The sequence below is a fragment of the Lissotriton vulgaris genome, chromosome 7 (assembly GCF_964263255.1).
Source record: "Lissotriton vulgaris chromosome 7, aLisVul1.2, whole genome shotgun sequence".
Lineage (NCBI taxonomy): Eukaryota > Metazoa > Chordata > Amphibia > Caudata > Salamandridae > Lissotriton > Lissotriton vulgaris.
The window spans coordinates 1,475,774,612-1,475,796,530 of record NC_141695.1 but is presented as its reverse complement, the minus strand read 5'-3'; the positions used below and the strand labels follow the sequence as shown (position 1 = coordinate 1,475,796,530).

General features: G+C 42.7%; 1 protein-coding gene across 2 annotated transcripts in view; it reads right to left on the bottom strand.

Moving 5' to 3' along the window:
• The window catches only part of PLCG1 (phospholipase C gamma 1), a 578,648-nt gene that overhangs the window by 394,309 nt on the left and 162,420 nt on the right, over positions 1-21,919 (bottom strand). For both annotated transcript variants that reach the window (XM_086932272.1, XM_086932273.1), the window contains exon 2: positions 12,872-13,024. In XM_086932272.1, coding sequence (XP_086788398.1) covers positions 12,872-13,024 — 153 coding nt within the window. The remainder of the gene's footprint in view (positions 1-12,871; positions 13,025-21,919) is intronic.

Sequence of the window (21,919 nt, the reverse complement as noted above, 5' to 3'; positions counted from 1 at the left end):
ACCTGGTTAATTTCTGCTTCGTAGCACATGAATTTCAATTTGATTTGCACTAACGTACTCCGCATGGCATATGTCATTAATTTGCTTATGGCGCAGTACCATCTATTGGCTGCCGTTTCATTCAGTTCCTAGCCACCGACACGTAGACTTTCAACACCGCTTTGTCTTCAAGCGTTTTATACAGACAGGAGCTGTGATGAAACTCCACCTGTATTTGCATTTTTTCGACACTTCAACTGCGGCACATGTGGCATGCACAAGCAATTTGCTGGACCATGAAAAACTCTCTGGGAAAGTGCTTTAAGTGTACGGGCTTTAGATTCCCTATCTTGTCGCCAGTTGTATTGCCCTGCTAGCCTAGGCACTCAGCAATAAGTAAGCCACACATAGAGAGTAGCTTTCACATGTCTACATTCCGCTGCGTGTAAGTCAGAACTCAACATTTTAGGCCTGCCTTCAACTGATTCTTCCAACGCGTATGTCACATGCCTATGGTGTACAGTGGGAACCAAAAAAGATTCTGTGTTCTTTTCTTACAAGACACAACAAGGAGTAATTAAGCAGAGGGTGAAGGGTAGCAACAGAGTGTGTGGAGGGAGCAATAAACAATCTGAGGCCTGAGTAGCAAGAATAATTAAATATTATTTTAAAAATAAGAAGCCAATAAGGAGAAATGGACAATAGACTGAGTAGAGGGCGGGAGGAAACATGACAGGGCACATGCAATTGTGCAAAAAGCAACACATTGGATGTTAGAAGGTTGGAGAAACACAGTATTCAAGGAATGAGGGGAGAGGAACACACAAGAAGTAACTGAGAATCATACGCAATGTCATGGAGTAATTAATGAAAAAGAAAAAACATTATCTAGCTGCGCGTAGTGGAAGGATACAAGTCTGCCAACCAAAACGGTGGAAAAGAGCCTTCGCTCCAGAGGATACAGACACAAGAAGAGGAAGGCAGCCAAAGAGTAAGAAGTAACCAACGAAAAGTCACAATAAAGCCAACCAACATAAGCAGTGGGATGGCTCTAAGCCCACTGTAAGTTTTTGGTATGGTCCACAAGAGGCTTTCCCTTACAGATAGGTCTTACAAGGTACTGGGACTTCTGCTTGGGGCCATTTTACTTTTAGTGGGACAGTACAGCCACTTCTCAACATGACTTCTATAGTCTCAAAAGGGCAGCATTTCCAGTTCCCCGGAGGAATGCAGTCATGTTCACAGAACTCCACGTCCCCTTCTGAGAGGGATTACATTGCATGTCCGATTGAATTCAGCTGTACTTCTCAGCAGGACTGCAATACTTTAAATAAGACAATAATGCCACTTCACAATAAAATCCTGCACTTTTAAAAGGGTCAATAGGAATGCATTCATTGTAATCAGCTAGCATGCTTACCAACATTTTGTGATCAAAAGAGGTAGGGTCATTCAGGATTCAAAACCAGCAATTCACATTATTAAGACAACACCTGAAATGACCTCAGGCCTGTTCATGACATCACAGCAACTCGCATCCCATTATGCTAGACACAGATCAGAGGAAATTAAAGTGTGGCTTTTGGCCCAGATTGTACCGTGAGCATTACATTGCCATGATTTATAGGAGTGTTATTGGTGAATTTTCGCCTGCCTGGCACATTGCTTCACGAGCAAACTCATCACCTCAATGGTCAGCTTACACAGACTTTTTGGTAATTATCTTCCTGTTCAGGGAGCCGGGTTTCATCTAGTAACAGATTCAATGCACATAAATCCCAAAAGCAGCAGAATGGCTCCAATTAACCTGTTTTTTTTACTGATTTATTATTTACATAGTGTGTTGTAAACACAGCACATGCTGTATAGAAGCACTTTATAAAATGGATTTATGTACAGTGTAAAATGATCTCTATGCAACATTTCGAAAACAAATTATTGATATGTTAATAAGGAGGAAGGGGGCAGATGCTGGTATTGGTCATCATATGTAAGCTCAGGTAGAAAGACAGGCGAGTCATCTTTCTTGCGAGGTGAGATTTGAGTCCTCCCCGAACAGCGCAGACGCCTGACTGGGGTATCGACGGATAGAGCGATGCCCCTATTTCCTGAGCTGTGGCCAGGCGAGGAGCGGCGCCGGTCTCTCAAACTCTAGCTTCTACTAAAGAGGAGCATTGGGAGGGCCTATTCAGGTGATATCCCAACATTTGTATTATTTCTATTATGCATGCACGCACTTTTTTGAAGCAGTAGCAAAATATAACCTTGGTCCTGAAGAAGCAGGTGATACAATTAGTATCTGTTAACTGCAGAAACATGTCGACCTTTCTATACATGCAGTAGATATTTGTTTAAAACTACTGTTATTTTGCACTTCATGTTTTTTAATCTTGGAAGTGGATTGCTTTTCATTAAAGTCATTTTTGCACCCACTATCCATTTTTAACCACTCACTTTTTGTGCACTGCTTTTCAGTTACCAACGTCTGAGTGTACTGATTGTACGTTGTGGACATACCACTTGGTGAGACTGGCCCAAATGATGACAAATAGGGGGGTCCAGAGAATGTAACTGATGGGTATCCATATCACGTAGTGATGGGTCCAAGCGTATCGTGTAGTGGACTAGACACATTCTGAATACAGAACTCTGAGTTTCTTTAGACCCACAGTTATTATTATTATTGTATACAGAGATTTGAGTCCTCTCTTGAATATTGCCATTGAAGAGAGCCCTTCTAATGTGTAACGGAAGAGCCTTCAATAAACCAGGTGCGTTACCGGAGGATCAGCATTTCATTGTAGATGCCTTCTTAAAGAAGGTGTGTCAATCTTGAGCTGGGCGTGGCTTCTCAGACTCTTTTTACTGGAGATGTGACGCTTCTCTGCGGGTATCGGGGGTGTTCGGATGGACTGCCTCGTATGTGATACCAGTAATTTTGTACATGGTTTGGAGTTCATAGAGGAAAAGCCAACTAAAGACAGGCCTAATGCACTCACATGTTTTAATCTTGGTAACCACGAAGGCTGTAGCACAGAGAAGCACTTTTTGGGGTGCTAGGCAAGCCTTAGTGAGGCCTTTCAATAAGGCACTGCCGAAACGGATACTTGAAATCTGTACAGCTTGAGCATTCATGCTCGGGTCTCCTTTAGGGCGACAAGACCTTGCACACACCAATTTTAGGTGAAGGCTGGATTTTCTGGCCATTTCGTTCATATACACAATGGGATATGTTTATGGTTTGCTCAAAAGCAATATCTTACCTTCTACAAGCATGTTCAGGGGCTCAAAGAGAATAGGTGAAAGGCTGACAATATAGCCTTGGTGAAGGTTTGACTACGGGAGGCTTACAGAACTTGAGTCCCTATGGGGCTGGATGTCAGTACCCAACAGGAGCTGTTTTCAAGGACTACCTACCTTGACGAATATTACTGTATGATTTGTGAACCGATTTCAAATTTAATAATTGTATATCCGATTAAAACGCATACAGGCAATTATACGGTTACTGTAAGGATTCTGGTCCTGAGGAAAGCCAACAAACTATAGAGGCGATTTGAAAGCTGAAACGTGTCAAGCATTTCAGATGTGGGAATAATTTACATTTCAGCACATCACCTCCCCTCGAAACCAGAAAGACAATAAGTCTGTGGATTTCAAGAAGTAATTTTACATTAAGGGATTTCCTAACTGTCATATATTAGTCCCTTGAGCTCGCTGATGAGGTCGTGCCCCCTGGCTATCATGCTCAGAGTGAGGACAGATTAACGATGATTAAGGATGCTACAATAATGTGGGTGATGCTTCCAGTACTGAAAAGAAATTGCTCTGTTGGAAAGGTAAGGGAAAGTTGCACAACTTCCTAGGCTATACCTCTTTATGTTACAAGTATGTAGTATCACCTTCCACCAAGCTGCTTTACTTTTAAAGAAGCAGTGGCAGCACATAGCAGAACTGCTAGGTTATGAATGGTATAGTATTATAACTTCTCAGAAGGCCTGTTATCCTTTATTGTTTATGACTTTCCATTTGATAGCTCACTAACACAATTGTGGCATATGCAGTACATAACATTCAGCAGTATCCCATAACAGCACAAAAAGCTATACAACAAGCACGACAGGTACGCACCAGACAGCTTGTGCCTGGGGTCATTAGAACAATCAGTAAAGTATTTTGTTTCAAGCACACATGACACAGTGCTCAACAAGTCTCACGCAGTGTTTGAAGTACTTGGAAATCCAATAATCTGGGTACTAGAGATGCAGTGCACACCCCTTTGGCAATATTATATATGCTTCTAGAGTACGTCTACAGCCAAATTGTTCTTTAATTAATTGTGACTGTTTTTGGTATTACAAGTAAAGCATAGCACCGATCTTGATTTCAAAAATCATTTGGTCAATTAAGTGCCAGTGTGAAAACAGTTCATCAATATCACATACTGTGTATTTAGTGATTTACTTGAGTTCACAGAACCACTCCCTTATTATTCGTAGACATTTTTTTAAATATTGGTAAAGAGAAGGGTACTGGTTTGCCTCCTCTTCGGCTACCATTCAATAAGGATATAAATAACAAAAAAACAACTAGGACAGCTCTCCTAGCCTTGGTCAGGGTGCACAGAAATGAAGCAAGACTTCATCAAGATGACCAATGGCTGCAGACATCTGTAAGAAGGATGGACGCTTTTGAAGAGACTTGCAAAAATTAAGTGTCCACCGATCTTTAATGATTCCAGACATGCATAAGTTCTGAGGTGTTGGCTCGTTCCTCAAGTTTGTTGAAGGAGAGGGAGCAAACACATAAGGCTGATAAAGTGCTTGTTCTTGACATATGAATTTTTGGCTAACCCAAATAATTATGATAGCTTTCGGTCAGTCTGCTTTAATTTCTCGCAAATTCCATTCCTTTTAATACAATGCAATATGTATGCCCAATGTCAGCATTTTTGTCATTCTATCATTTTTTTTATTTATTTATTTATTAATCTTATATAGCGCGACAGCTACCCGTAAGGGTTTGCCGGCGCTGAAAGACAGTGGTAGCAGAATACAATCCAGAGGGAAATTTATTGGACAAATAGCCAGGTCTTTACGGAAGAGAATATGACAGTTCTCCATACGCAAGTCCAAGGGAAGAGAATTCCTTATTATGGGGACACAGATTACCTAAATATTTTTAAATTCACTTAATATGGTTTTTTCTGATGTTTTGAGGATGTAAACATCAATGTCCTTAAAAACTCTCTACATGTTTGGGTTATACTTATAACTAGAAATATACATTATTGTACAAGCAGACCACAACACTGTTAAAGATGATTTTGAATAATTAACATTTGCATTCGTTTTAGAGTTGTTCTTCACATTATGGAAGTGATTTTTCGTAGCTAGCCACACTAGACTCCATCATGGATTTCACATATGACCCAGTGTTCTAATTTACGATTTCCGTGCACATTTAGAATACGTACAGGTGTAATAATACCTCTGCAGCAAAATCACGTTTTACGTGAGTTCAAGCTTTCTACTGGATTGCAACACTAGAAGGACCTTCAGTTTCCTCTAACTAGGGCTTTGAAATCTTGTGCGTACAATAAGTTTGTCATTGTTTTCTGTGTAACAAGATTTGTACGGACACATCTGTTGAGATTTTGTCAAAAGTGCAGTCATTATTAGAACATTTAGGGATTGGTGCTATGTAATGTTGCATTTACTCTGTATTAGGATTTGTTGATCCACTGTATGTTGCTCATTTTCTGCTGACAATATATTTTTGGGGTGTATTTTCCTCTAGTAATGGTACATTTTGGAGGTGAGCCAGTCGTTGCTGCCCCAACTCGAGATTGAATCCTTGTCGGTTTGTTGCATGCTTTGGACATGGAATAATGTTAAGATTTCCTCGGAGGTCAGTTTTTATGTCAGAACTCCTGCGGCATTTGACTGAGCCTTAAGCTAATTTCCTATTATGATTTGGCTGCACTGAGACGAACTATCAGCCAGATTCATCAAAGGAAATTCAGATCGCAAAGGGCCAGATTCTGAGAATCCGGCCCTTTGCGAGCGCTAATTTCGCAATTGGGATTCATCCTCCCAAATGCAAAAATCGCAATTATAGAAATCGCTAAATTGTGATGAATTGCATTTAAGGAATCTCAATTTGAGATTCCTTAAATGCAATTCATGAACCATTTAAAAATTGCGAATGCCCAATCTGGGGCCGCTATTTACCGCGAAGTCTAACTACGTGATAAATAGCGAAAACTTCGAAAAATGCACTTCAGTGCATTTTTCTAAGTTGTATGTTACACACACACACGTCCTTTGGACATGTGTGTGAGCAACACCAGTGTACATTACCATTTCAAGAGTGCTACAGGGTGTCCTTTGGACACCCTGGCACCCTTGAAATCGCTTCCTTACTTGCGATTCGCTATTTGCTAATCGCAAATAAGGAAGCTGTAGGAATCACAATAAATATTGCGATTTCTACTTGAATCCCGTTTTGCTAGTCTTTAATAGAGATTCCTTAATAATCGCTATTAAGGACTCGCAAAACATGACAATGATGAATCTGGGGGTATATCTTTGCATTCTGTAATGAGTTATTTAATATTTTAATACACCTTCATGGTATTTAATTTGTTGCTAACTCCAGGGTTCTTAGTTCTATTAAATGCTATTTATTTCATGTTTGTTTCAGTGCTGATATGTTGAAATTGCCTCATTTACTGTAGAGGCCAACCCCGCCCCCTATCCAGCATAGACACATTCTATACATCTTATCAGATTATCAAAAATAGAGTAATTAGAACGCCACATATACTTTTCTGACTTCATAAAATGAACCAGCCTCTTTAGTGCCTTTCTTCTTCATCTAAACATAATGGGCTGCGGTTGAGGTGGATATTCCCTGTTCAGTTTTAAAGGATGTTTGGGAAAAGGTTTGACTACAGCTTCTATGCAAATGCTTTATTAGCAAATTAATATGAAGGGGAGTGAAAAGTTCATATAAGGACTTCAAAAAAAGGTTAGCGCAAGGATGATTGGTTTGGGTCAAGTATATAGCAATGTGTGGAAACTTATAAAGTGAAAATATACCTAAAATACGAAGAAGCACTTCCAGCGGGCATGGGGGAGATGGCTGGAGTACAAAGGAGAGTGATGAGGAGTGATTCAGCATGCTGTTTCTGGGTAGAGAGACAGTTTTTGACCATATGAAGGCAGCTAATTTCCATTTTTCTGCTTTTACTTCAGTACTCACTGGGTTACTGCTGGGAGTGTTAGGCAAACCAATAGAGATTTTGATTAGGCTTGCCAGACATGAAAAGCTTGCATTTACCGCTGTGTAAGTGATTGTTGGACTTGGCCCTTAAGGCAGGTTCACCCCTAATCTTTTTTTCTTTTACTCTGTGATCTATGTTAATGATTTTTGGTCTGTGCGCACTTTTTCCCTGTGTCCCAGAGTAAAGTGCATGCATGTAGTTAGGCTGGCCTGCTCTCCCATAGGAATGCATGGGGATTGTCTGTGTCCCTGGTAGTTCCTGATGCGTGGGGAGTGCATTCTCGAATTTGGTATGTGCGAGCTCGTGGGAATGAATGCTTCGCAACGGTGTCTGTGGCATGAGTGTGTCATGTGTAGAAATGCCACTTCTAGGACTTCGATTCAGAAAAGGGGGTGGTGATGGACAGAGTTTCTGAATTAAGCAGAATACTCCTACCCAGTCAACAGATCAGGGCTTGATCCATCACCGTTTTTTAGCTCACTGCACCATCCCAGCTCAGAACCTGGCTACATGCAAATTAGTCTGTCCCTGTCCCAGTGCATCATGGGAACAGGGCAAACCAAACTACCAAGCCAATTCTTATACTGGGAAGGAAACAAGCTTCCGGGGACCGGTTTCTGGCATTACAGCCGCCATCGGCCCGGCTTGCTTGAATCCTGATGGTGCAATGAGCAAGGGACTCACATCCAAGTATACCCTTCCACGCTTATGGTGGACAAAACGATTCAGAAAAGGGGGTGGTGATGGACAGAGTTTCTGAATTAAGCAGAATACTCCTACCCAGTCAACAGATCAGGGCTTGATCCATCACCGTTTTTTAGCTCACTGCACCATCCCAGCTCAGAACCTGGCTACATGCAAATTAGTCTGTCCCTGTCCCAGTGCATCATGGGAACAGGGCAAACCAAACTACCAAGCCAATTCTTATACTGGGAAGGAGACAAGCTTCCGGGGACCGGTTTCTGGCATTACAGCCGTCATCGGCCCGGCTTGCTTGAATCCTGATGGTGCAATGAGCAAGGGACTCACATCTGAGTATACCCTTCCACGCTTATGGTGGACAAAACGATTCAGAAAAGGGGGTGGTGATGGAATTGTTTTTGGCCACTATAGGTGTGGCAGGGTATACTCGGACATGAGTCCCTTTCTCACTGCACCATCAGGATTCAAGCAAGCCGGGCCGAAGAAGGCTGAAATGCCAGAAACCGGTCCCCGGTAGCTTGTCTCCTTTCTGGTGAAGAATTGGCTTGGTAGTTTAGTCTGCCCTGTTCCCATGATGCACTGGGCCAGGGACAGACTGATTTGCATATAGCCAGGTTCTGAGCTGGGATGGTGCAGTGAGATAAATAACGGTGATGGATCAAGCCCTGATCTTTGGACTGGGTAAGAGTGGTCTGCTTTATTCAGACACTCTGTTCATCACCACCCCCTTTTCTGAGACTTCTAGGACTTGGCATATTAATGTAAAATATGCCTGCCGTGTGATTGGCTGGTGAGCCTGGCTCCAGGAAGGCTGGATGGGTCTGCCCGGTGGTGAGTGTGAGATTAGCATGTTGATGGCTTCAGAGGAGTGCACCTGGTCCCTGATGGGCCTGGACTTTCCCCACACAATGCTGGCTCCACCCCCTGTAGTGCGACTGATGTCCCTAGCCCTGCCAGTGAATGAAATGGGTGGTTGAGCTATCAAGGGTACTTCAAAACCAGCTGCAACTGGTTTTCCCCCACCCTGCACCTACAGACAAAGGGATTTTACAGTATAAGAAGGGGCTGTGTCCCCATACAATTTGGTTCTGTTCTCTTCCAGGATCCTTGCCAGAGGGGGCTGCTGCTGCTGCTTGGGCCAGAAGGACCGCCACTTGGCTTGTCTCCCTGCCTGGAGACCCAGTGTGCTGGCTCTGGCCCAGCCTTGCCCCCCCTGCCTGCCTCCAGACCCTGCTGGAGCTTTGCTTTTGACCCCTAGCGCTGTGGGCGCTGGATTCTGCCCCCTAGCGCTGGGGAGCGCTTTACTTTTGCTCTTGGCGCTTGAGAGCGCTTTACTTTGTCCCTGAGCGCTGGGGAGCGCTCTTTGTGCAGCCGGTGCCCACCCGGCATTTGCCCGCTTCAATTGCCGATTTTCGGCAGAGCGAGTGCCCACCTCGCTTTATATTTTATTTGGAAGCCGGTGCCCACCCGGCATTGCCCCGTGATCACCGCCGCAGCCCAGGAGCATTGAAAACTGTTGCCGGGCTGCTGTCTAGTGCGACCCGGAAGTCCCGCCTCCTTACCCCCAGGGCCGCGCTGCCATTGGCGGCCCCAGCGGAAGTCAGGCGGAGTGCAGCGAGACAAGGCCAGGCGGGAGACGAAGGACGCAGCCGGCCCTGTCCTCGAGGCTCCCCGAGTAAAAGGGAGCCGCGCCGACCAGGAGAGGAGACGCATCCGGCCCAGGAAACCCGGTGAGTGCGGGGGCGTTTCTCTTTGTGTCCCGAGCGGCCCCAGTTGGCAGAGGGCCGCTCCCACGACGACCGCATTCTTGTTGTGTGGAGCCCCGAGGCTCCTGGGAGGCATTTCTTCGAGCCCGAGAGGCTCCGGGCATTATCTGATCCTGAGTCCCCCGTGAGGGACTCCAACGAAGCCGGCCAGTTTGATTCAGAGCCCGACGAGGCTCTGGGGGCATTTCCTTACTTTGCGAGCCCGGAGAGGCTTGATTGCCGGCACCCTTGTTCCTTGAGCCCTGAGAGAGGCTCCTGCGTGCCATATTGGTTTTAGAGCCCCAGAAAGGCTCCTGAGCGCCCATATGTGTCTAGAGCGCTGAAGCTCTAAGGCGCCACATTTGCTTTGCGAGCCCCTGAGAGGCTCCTTGTCCACCCTTGTTCTTGAGCCCAAGAGGCTCCAATGTTGCCCTAACTTTTCCTGCACCAGTTGCCCAGCACTTTGTGGGCAACTGCTACGTTTAGGCTTGTGGTTTGTGCTGCCTGCGCAGACCCCCTGACATTGAGACTCAGTGCATTCAGCCCCTTGCGAGGCCAGTTGGCCTGAGGGACAATTCTAGTGTGGTGCTATGTGAACCCTGCTCAATGTAATTTACTGATGTATATGATTCCTGTGCAAATGTTCTACCTGCACCTCTGAATGTGTTTTAATGCCTCATGTGCAATGTGTTTCATGTTTTATCCCCTTTGCTAAGAGTGACCTGCTTAGAGGATTGTTTATGTCCCATTACCTTTGCTAAAAGTGACCTGCTTAGGTATTTTATGTTTTATCCCCTTTGCTAAGAGTGACCTGCTTAGAGGATTGTTTATGTTTCCTTCCCTTTGCTAAAAGTGACCTGCTTAGGTGATGGTATTCCTTCCTTAGGTCCTGATGATAAGGTCCTAGTTCCCTGCGTGATTTTCCTACAGTGTTTAGGGTTGCGTAGGAGGTATTTACTCTTTACCAGTGATTACTGGTTGTGTGCTACATGTACTATTTTGGTGACAGTCATTATATGTTTATGTGCTAAAGTGTATACCTACAAGTATTATTTCTAACAAGTGCCTACCCCTGACAGTGGTCCACGTGGCCCTGTCCTGTACATAATCCCTTGTAAATTCTGCCCGTGCCTGTTGGCACATTGTAAAGTTTGTGTGTTATCTAATGTGTTTTTACTATAATACAAAGGCTATTTTTTTTATATAACCTTGTGTGGAGTTTCCTTTGTGGTGGGCCTTGGGTGTTGTGCTGGGGTGCGTGCGCAGATACTTAACTCATACCGCCTCTAAGTTTAGCCTTGCTGCTCGCGCCAAGTTACCTAGAGGGTGAGCAGGGGTTATCTTGGCATGTAACTCCCTTGCCCTGACTTAGGAGTGGTGGTCTCTGACTTTTGCGCAAGCCCTGGCCAGCCAGGGACCCCGTTTCTAACAGTGATGCAGAAGACTGACAATGAGACAGGCTGACACTGGGAAGTGGATTTCTTTTAAGGTGGTGAGATTCTGTACATCTTGAGGTTCTTGATAAGCCAAGCAGCTGCAAGTAAGACTTTTAAGAAGTGGTTGGGAGGGTGCTCAGTTGTGCTTTTGGGATGTCAACAAGAAGGGACCTCCCACTGCTGAGGTGAGTAGGATCAGAGCTTGACCAGCTGTTCTGAAGTCTGCTTTAGGGAGACGCAGTTTTACTTTTCGGAGCTTGGTGAGTAGGTGCCTGCCTGCCTGCCATTCTGTTTTTTTTTTTTTTTTTAGATAAGCAGCCTGAAGTAGGCAATGGTTTGATGTGGGATCTTACAAATTTTACCCAGCTGACCAGGAGTGGATGAAGCAGTCAAGATATATCGCTGACAACCATTCCTGCACATGTTCGTAACAGTGGCATAGACTCTATCTTTAGAGAGTTTAATGTCAAGTAACAACTTAGACATAAAGGCTCTTAAGTTGAGGAGGCATTTATCAACCTATAAGAGATGTCATTCTTTAATGTAATTTTCAGCTAGTTTCATGTTGACTACATACTGATGGATCTTTTTACTCTAGTTGGCTAACTGATAGAGGATGCTATTGCAACACATTATTGAGGATAGGATGTTGAGTGATATTTGATAATGGACAGTACTGAAGGATTAAGAGAGATCCAGCAGGAGAAGGAGCCAGCAGTTACTATGAGCAACTATTTTAAGTGTGTCGTAGAAGGCTTAAATACAGTAGTCTTGCTGCTGCATTAATTTAGGACTCCAGACCGGTATCTGTAGCTGAATGTTCTCGCTTTTTTTCAATGCATTTAAATCGCAACTGTCTTTTTGATCATCTTATGCAGAAATGGGATGCATGTTATTGGTTGGTAATTGACCAGGTCTGTCTTGGTCATTGGTATATTTTTTCAACAGAGGCACAATTTCTCCAGTCTTAGGAAAATGCTTCAGGAGAGTTGAACTTTGATCAAGTTGAAAAGTGGTCTGCTGGCATCATCAGAGATGGCTTTCACCAGTAATGCTAGGATGAAATCACCTTCATATGATGTGGATTACAGTTAGTGTGTTGATTAAGAATCTCATTGAAGACAGAAACCTTTGCTTGCATAAGTATGGCTATCCTCAGTGTGCAGGTCAATAGGGAGAGAGACCATGTTGGGCTGGGTTATCTGTTTCATGCATCACTGTGAGAAATGATCCTCTCTATCGAAACAGACTTGCATCCAAACCAAAACATTAAGCCCTCCAATCTCAGGGAAAAAAGCTTTAAGAAAAATCTGTCTATTCAGCTCCACACTCAGGGGAGATGGGTGGAGTTTTATTTAATTACTTTTCCATTACTCTGCAGCACACATCAATTCATTTGACAAAGCAATGTTAAATGTATGGTGTTCAGAATACAACTACCACCCTTCTCCCCCATTTAGTAATTTATCATGTATGCCCTTATATATTATTGTTTGCTGGCTTTTCTTTATTCGTTCCCTGACAGATACCACTCAATAAGCCTTTCCAATTTCAGAAGTGAAAAGCACTGAGTATGAACAAAAAACAAAGACTGAATTTAAATTAAATGAACTTAGAGTGAAGTAACAAAATGTGATAGTGCAAAGTGAATAAAACAGTTAAGGAAAACAACTGTTTCACAAAAAATATAACATTTTCTCCTTCTACTGTTAAAGACCCACCTTGCAGACTGAGGGTTTTGAGCCGGAAGTCTGTGCCGTAGAGAATAACGAAGCAGCATGCTGGATCTGGTCGAAATGAGGGGTCCTCTTGATATCTGTCGAAATCCCGAGAATTCTTTCCCTGGCGAATTTCTTTGATTTCACGAATATCAACTAGAAAAAAGAAAGGCAAATGTATTTATAAATAGAAAATATAAAAATTAGCAGATTTAATTGGATCACTTCCCAAAAGAAGCATATAAGCCCATGCTTGTGAAAAGCTAACCATAAATACAAAAGAATGATCCTACAGGAAATGTTTATATGCATTGGCTGGACTACACTTTTAGTCAATATGAAACCTGCATATAGTTTTTGAAAATGTATGAAATCGAATTGTTTTGCCACCAGAATATTAAGCCAGGATAGCCATTTAGGAGAATGCGCTTTCTGCTCTGTTGTTTGGGTTGAAGACAGCTGGAATGCCAGAAACCCATCCTCGGAAGCTTGTTTCCGGTCCAGGGAAGACATGGCTTGGCAGTTCGGGCTGGACTGTTCCCATGAGGCACAGGGTCAGACTGATTTGCATATAGCCATGTCTGAACTGGGGTGGCAGAGTGGGCTAAAGAACTGTGATGGATTAAACCCAGATCTTTTGACTGGGTGCGAGTGTTTGATTGATTCAGATGCTCGGTCCATCACCACCCCCTTTTGTACCGCTGTTGTTTGGAAAGGCATGCCGAATCATCATAGGTTACCTTAATATCCCCAAATATGCAAAAAAAAAATGTAATGTTGGTCTGGCAGAGGCGACACCAGATATAGCTCGTAATTTGGGAAGTACTCTCCAGTAGGCCTTTGAAACTTGATGACAAAACATAGACCGGTGCATGCTAACAGAGAAGTCAGGCTGCCCAAAACCGTTCAACAAGATCTGGGGTTCATGAGAAGAGTATCAGGACTTCATATGCCGATTAAAATTCTTCTTTGTAAGGGATGGTTCTATAGAGCCATTTTGTACTGTATCAAAGACTAGGATTGATAATAATAGATCCGACTAATCTAGCTGGATGTTTTTACATTGTTGTAGGAGCATGTTTCAGCCAAACGACGAAGGTCTAGCACTAATTTTGTTTTAAGGAGAACATACATACTACGTCCGTCAACAAAGATGGGAGTGTGTTCACTTTTTTCGTACAAGCCCTTGAAAGTTCAGTTTCAACATTGGGGTGAGATCCAATAGTAATATCCTAGTCATATGTTGTGGCTTGCGAGTATCCAAGTATTCACTTAAAAGTGCCAACCAATTTACTTTTATAATTCCTAGCAAACACCCATAAAGCCATAACATGATCATTACACCTCAGTGGCAGCCACAGCTCCTGCGCTATGGGGGTCTCTCTGTGAATTAGTGATGTCAACTTAAAAGGAGTATTTTCCATGTTTCTTTTCTGTCTCTCCCCTCTTCATTCTCCGACCATGTTATTCTCACCGGTGGGGTTCCCAGTTGAGATGGAGAAGGAACACCTTCTCCGTTTTAGATTTATTATGGTCTTCTGCGATTTTTGTTGATTTTTTGACTCCTAGTATTCTCTCAAAAATTCTTCGGAATTCCTCCGTCAATAAGAAATCTGAAGATTGCGACCACGCACAGAAACTTCCAGGGCACAGCCTGACCTCACACAAGGGATGGACTTACCACCAAATGATGGTGGACGACACACACAAAAAAAAAAAAAAAAGACAGACAAACATTTGAGACCCAACCACTAGATGGAGCAATAATGTAACCGGTCCCAGGAAGCTTGTTTCCGGTCCAGGGAAAACATGGCTTGGCAGTTCGGGCTGGACTGTTCCCATGAGGCACATGGTCAGACTGATTTTGCATATGGCCATGTCTGAACTGGGGTGGCAGAGTGGGCTAAAGAACGGTGATGGATTAAACCCAGATCTGTTGACTGGGTGTGAGTGTTTGATTGGTTCAGATGCTCCGTCCATCACCATCCCCTTTTGTACCACTTTGGAATAATACACAGCATGTGAATCCAGATAAGGATTCATGCTACAAAACTGGATAATACAGAGGTATCAAAGACACCAAGGATGGGTATCATTAAATAATTAAGTACCTTTCGCTCACAACCCCCCCCCCCCCCTCAATCAGGCAGTCCGTGTTCAGAGCGGCTGTCTGCCTGTTCTCTCTAACACAAAATGCACTTTCCTTAAACTTCTTGTGTCCTTCCTGTCGTAACAGTAGCAATAAAATAATGAGCTGTGATGCAGCGTCTCCTTCTGTATGTGTGAGCTCTACTCTAGCTGTAAAGGGTTATCCGATCGCCATCATCGTACAGTGCTCCAGCCCGGACCTGGATATCCTCAGCTGAATTTATTTAAAAAAATAAGTCTATTCTTTTCGCACTTGTATAGCACATAGCTACCCGTAGGCATCACATGATCGTGCAGCACAGAATCTTATGAGGAATTTACAGAGACCCATTCCCGAAAAGCCAAGTTTTTAATGCTATCCGAAAAGGAATTTCAAGGATGCAGCAAAGGAAACCGTGGACTGGAGCATGGTGTCAGTCATGACATGAAGTCATCTGCCTTACACAATACACACCAATGCCAACATGACTTACCCTAGTGCAGACATTGGTCTTCACACCACCTTCCTTCTGCCTACACCCTCGATATTTGGATCATAACTTATAAAATTGACTTTCAATGCCATAGAACTGTTTCACCTGGAAACAGGGATGGAACTAAAGGTTTTAAAAGTTAACCCCAAATGATGATGCCTTCCACCACATGGCTCTTATGTCTTTGGCCAGCAACAGGGAAGACTTTCAGTACCATTAAAGCATGCTAGCAACATAGGATTTAGCATGGGCTCGGGGGTCAGGCACGTCTCAAAAATCTCATGTTACCAAGGCTGACTTTCTTTCACTCGAATATTTTGAAAATAAATCACTCCCATTGATGACCTATCCATATAGAGTAGAAACCATGCAGGCCCTATTCATGACTAGTACAGACTACTGCCAAACTACCTACGCTGTAAGGCACATAAGTAAAACCTACATTTAACTGTATGGAGACCAAATTACTCTTACCCTCTGTATCGTTAATGGATTACAAACTGCAGAAAGAATATCACTTAAAAGCACTGTGTACGACCCACAGAGAACTCCTTAAATTCTCATGGTAAAATACATGCAGGTTTTTTTTTTTTTTTACGCCTACAAGATTCAAAGTTGTGGTCCCACATCCCCCACAGAGTTGGCAAGTTATGGCAATTTTTATGACAGTGTTAGCGAAGACCATTTGATTTTCCTAAAATTAAATGTATAAATACTTATTTATAGGGACTTCATCAGCCCTATTCATTCATTAGTCTGTTATTGTGTCATTCACATTTTTGTTCCACAGACTGCAGCATACAGCATGGGGTAATGGGTCAGCCCACTTCATTCACTGGCAAGTGCGCTTAGACTGATGCCATATTGCTCTTAACAACAAAATCATCCACATACAAAGCGGTTCACATCAGTGCCAGGGATAACTATGGTACTGTGAGATTTTTGAGACATAGAAATATTTTTACTTTTAGACAGTTTTTTTTTTTTTTTTTTTACCAATTATTAGATCCCAGTGATTTCCCCAACAATAAAATGTTGCAAAATCCATGACCAACAAAACGAGAATTGACATAGCCAAAAGGCTAGTGGCCACTGCCGCACCCATTGGCTTTGCAAACGCTTGTCCTTTGTGGTCACCTAAGCATGGAATTACCTCCCATTTAGGGTGAGGAAAATCACGTGATATTTTAAGTCAGGAAGGCCTCTTAGAAATAACATGATCTGTCATGAAAACAAAGAGTTGCAATATGCCTCTTGAGGTATCAGGGGAGAGTGGCCAAGTACAAGACATTGTGACCTGCCTCCTTTTATCTGTGGCAGGGGCGTGAAGGCGCAAATCCCTTCAAGAGTCTACTCGCTCAGGCACATATGCTATATTTAACAATCATTTTCAAGACAATACATCTTCTGGGAATATTCTCAGGCAGTCCGATCTATTAAAAGATCAAGTAACAATGCGTGAATTCTATTTAAAAAAACAATTTCTGTTCTGGGAAGGAAGAGGAGAGACACAGAGACTTGCTATTTAGAAACTTGGCAGCACACACACTCGATAAAACAATGAGGAGCAAAGAAGTAGACACAGGTTCACCTCCAGAATAAAGTACAACACCAGGTGGTACTGGTTTTTGGACTCATAATGGGCAAAGTAGGCCATCACCAAGGCATCGAGGTGCATCCGGTAGTCCAGGAAAGCCCCTGCAAACGTTTTTGAGATTTCCATGTAGAGCGAAGTCTGAATCTGCTTGTGGAGATGTGATGACTACACAGTAATATTGTGCTCTTGTGAATGTAACTGACTTGGGGCTTCCTTCTGACTTACGAGTCTGGGGAAAACAGGATTTTCCTTGCAAATCTGAATTACAAGTTGTGCAGAAACATAGCCTCCTGTGGTTATTCCCCATTCTTCATGGGCTAACTCTTAATCCTGTAAAAAACACAAAGGGGTGCTATTGGTCTATAGTGGCTAGAGAGTGTCTGTTTTATACTGGAAGGGTGTATGTATAAACTATAAGTGTGAGAGAGCAAAGGATAGGAAAAGTAAACCCATCAGCCCACCCGTTGGCGGAACATAATCATCTGGGGTTTAGGAATCCAAACTGGTATCCACTATGTACCTCATCATGGAAGAATGTGAGGAAAACTTCTAGTATTTGATCCACCAGTGATGGAGAGCCAGACAGCAGTGTATCAAGAGCTGTGGGAGATGAAAAAAGTTGCAGTGCTCAAAAAAATGTGTGCTAAATAGAAAGTGGTGATTTAAAATTGACTAGATTGGTGCCTAGTAGTAAACTTTATGAACTAAAGAAGGTTAGATAATATATTTTGAGATCTTTGTTATTTTCTAACAAGGGAGCTGACGAGAATGTAGCTACTTTGACTTCCAGCTCTCTTCTTATTGATCTGTTACCTATTTTGTGCAGTTCAACCTAATAAAAGTCATTTAGGCTACTGAGCTAAAGGTCTGGCCTTGTTTGTTAAACAACTACAGACGCTAGTCGCCTTTCCCCCCCCACTATCTGAACTAATGACTGTTTTTATACACCTTTTTCAACATCGGCTGGCCAGGCCAGCGATGACTTCTGTTCTGTATTTCTACCCTTTTGAAACATCAGGAGATCTATGAAATGGATCTACATCATACATAAGCTGATGTTATGATTTTTTTCCTTTTTCCAATTTCCTCAGAGCGGGGCCTCATTAACCTGAGCGAGCGCCAGGCGAGGTGAGGCCACCCCCAAGCAAAATTTGGGTGAGTGACTATATAATTAATACTAATTGAGCAATGACTCTGTGGCTGCCATATGTCTAATCACTTATATGCTGTTTTTATACTTACATAATTGATATCTGTGTCTGTCTTCACTATTTATGTGTTGTAGGAGCGGAATGTTTCTAGATACCATGACTTCATCTCCTACCACTAAATACACACACGTATGGTAGGTTTATTGGTTTTGCATGGTACGCATCTTTCATTGTATTTTTCACTAACCTCCACAGTTGCAGTAGTGTTATAATAGGTCCTGAAGAAAGCCTTTTTAGGCTGAAACATGTCGACCAATTAATTCATCTATGGATGGTAATATTTGCTTTCATCCATCCACACTCTGCTTTTAATCTTGTCATCATGGTGACCGCCTGAATAAAGTTTACTACTAGGCACCATGCTAGTCAATTTTAAATCACCACTTTCTATTTAGCACACATTTTTTTGAGCACTGCAACTTTTTTCATCTCCCACAGCTCTTGATACACTGCAGCCTGGCTCTCCATCACTGGTGGATCAAATACTAGAAGTTGTCCTCACATTCTTCCATGGTGAGGTACCTAGTGGATACCAGTTTGGATTCCTAAACCCCAGATGATGATGTTCCGCCAACGGGTGGGCTGATGGGTTTACTTTTCCTATCCTTTACGCTCTCACACTTATAGTTTATACATACACCCTTCCAGTATAAACAGACACTCTCTAGCCACTATAGACCAATAGCACCCCTTTGTGTTTTTTACTAGTTCGATTAGGGGTAGGGTGTATATAGGTCTTTAATCTCTTATTCCCCTCAGACCCTTTTCACTGTTCTTTTTTCTAACTCTTAATCCTGCATCCTGGAATTACTAAACCCCATGAAAGGGCCATTCTGGTGCAGAATTACTGAGGCAGAGTTCCTGTAGAACTCCCAATGAGCACCTAAGAAAGAAGTGGGTTTGCTCTTTCAGGGAAGAGGACTAAACTAAAAGTAGTTGAGCATCTTCTCTGTACTGTATATTTACAGCTCTGAAGAGGTTTGTGTGTAGTATGAAGGTGGGTAGTGAAGGCATAGCTGCTGGGTAGCCTGGCTTCCAGGAAGTTACATATTCAGGCAGTGTGATCAGAGTTCAGCCTCTAAGGCCTAGTGTAGGAGAGGCAAGTTGCACGTATTAGTGTACTGTGTTCCTTGGTTGGTGGTGCTCGATTATGTGATGCGTCTCTTGTGTGTTGCGCATGCCTTGAGTTTTGTATTGAATAGGCGCTTTGACAGGTTAGGCTACTAAGCATTTGGGGGTTGATATCCATCTAAGTGGCAATTCTATGATGTAATGGATGGCTGTGCGAGGTCCTGTGTAATGTGTGCTGTTGGATATTTTGCGTGTACCAGCCGAGTTGATATTAGATACCTGTTAACAGGGCACATCCATGGATAGAGTTCTTTCGATAATGTACTGTTGAAGGCAAGGAAAGCAGACCATTGCGAAGTTTTGCTTTGCACACCTCCACTCTTGAGTTTAAGTAGTACCTTTACCGGAACCTAGGGTAGATGCGCAAAGCCACAGGTGCGAGTGTCTACTACTGAGTGCACTGCTATGGATCGTAGAATGATGGGGATTGCCATCTCCAGGGTTAGCATCCAAAGGACATCATCATAATCTACGTTTTAAGGGTCACCTGCTGCCCATGATGCTGTCGGCAAATGACAGCCTGTCCCTCTTCTCTCCATGTCTCCTGCTAGCATTGCAGTTCACTTCAATTACTGTGCCACATAAAAATGGAGTTATTTGGGTCCCTTCAACTCAGGGCCTTTAGTTACTTTAACAATCATTTGCGAACTTAAACACTATTCAGCCTAACTGGTGCCATTTCCCAAATCTCTTTAGTGCGATTCTGTTCAGCATAAAGAGATAGTATGTTAAAAAACGTGTCCTAGCTATAAACGGCACAATAAACCTTTGTAGCATGTTAGACAAGCGAAGTGTAGAATGCCTACCTGAAGTGTGCTGTTTTAGGCAATGTGGGATGTTAAGGGACCAGCAGTTGATATTTTCACTTGAAATATATATATATATATATATATATATATATATATATATATATATATATATATATATATATATATATATATATATATATATATACATATATATTATTTAATTGCTTTGAAATTTGTTGATGCCCATTATGATTTATCACATTGCATACACGACTACTTGTCACACAAAAATATGCACAGCATCCCACGCTTTGGCCAGAATCATCCCAATAGCATGCAGATGAGCGTATTTGGTGAGGGTGCTGGTCTTACCTTTCCCTCGTTTAGTTTCACAAGCCTATCTATTCCATATTGCTGGGATCCTGGGTCTGATCAGAAGCCCAGATGATAACGGTAGTTTGTTATGTTGGTACTAAACTAGTCAGGACATTAAAGGCCTAAATGATAGACAATGTACTATGTTTATGCAGCGATTTGCCCTTCAACCTAGCATTCAATCATATGGTAATGCGTCAAGTCACTTCTAGGTGTGGCTTCGACAGAGTCACCAGTCACTCTGAAAGTATCTGGAGGGCTTGGAGTAGAGGTGGCTTTTATGTTGAGAACTTAATAAAGTGACTGGGGTTAAACAGTTAATGACTGTTACTGGTGATTGTTAACTGGCACTTAGTTCGAGATCTGACAGTGGTGTGACATTGCAACTCATGCTTAGATCCTGAGATGGTCTTCCAAACAAATCTTCTTAGTTCTCTATCATAGAACAGAGTCCAAGTAAGTTTATGAAGACATGGTGATAGCAGGATAAGGAATTTCCCTCTATGAAGTCACTGGGAGTCAGCTACATTTGTTGAAAAAGTATGCCCTGCAAGCCGCAGTATTGTGCTGGTCTTTGTGGCTGGGAAAGTAAGAGTTGTCCCAGTAAGTAGAGGGAAACTAAAGGGGAGGGACAAGCTAAATCTCTAACTTTATTTGAATGGAGAGCGATCAACAGATGGGCACCTGGGCTGAGATATTTGGGCTTTAAGTTCATGTGCTGGATATGCTCAACTGATGGACTTGCACTTTGTTGTTAGCAGGAATTTAAGAGTTAGATTAATGCAATGCATACAGGAGTACAGTTCTGTCTGTGTTCGTTCTGAACGTCTACCTCCATCCGTTTAATGGTTGTGGAAAGTTTTGCTATTATCCAGGAGTGAAGGTTTATCCCTCCATCATTGTGTTGTGGGTTAATATGGTGTAAGGGATGGACTCTGTCCTATTTGTCCTTCAAAACCTTGGTCTTAGTTGGACAGAAAGTCCAAGTAAATAGAGATCTGGGTAGGAGCAGATTTAGGGCGAATACTGATAACTGATACCAATTCTTTTAAGTAAGTCCTGGAAGGTTGCTATGAATACCCTTTAATATCTTTTGACACTGAATCACTAAAAACTGTCAATTTCAGTTAAATTGTTGTTTTTGACAGTGAGACCTACTTATCTGTTTGACATTACCAGCCCCTGTGCTCTCTAAATCTATTCCATGATACGGGGGTCTACAAATGATGATGGTAATTTTGGTGAGGCCGTTCCGGCACTTATTGGAACCTATGTATCAGGGCTTATAGGTTCCACTAAATGCAACTGCTCAAATTCTTTAAATTAATTATTGACATTTCTATGTATGTATACTGTGTATACTGTTT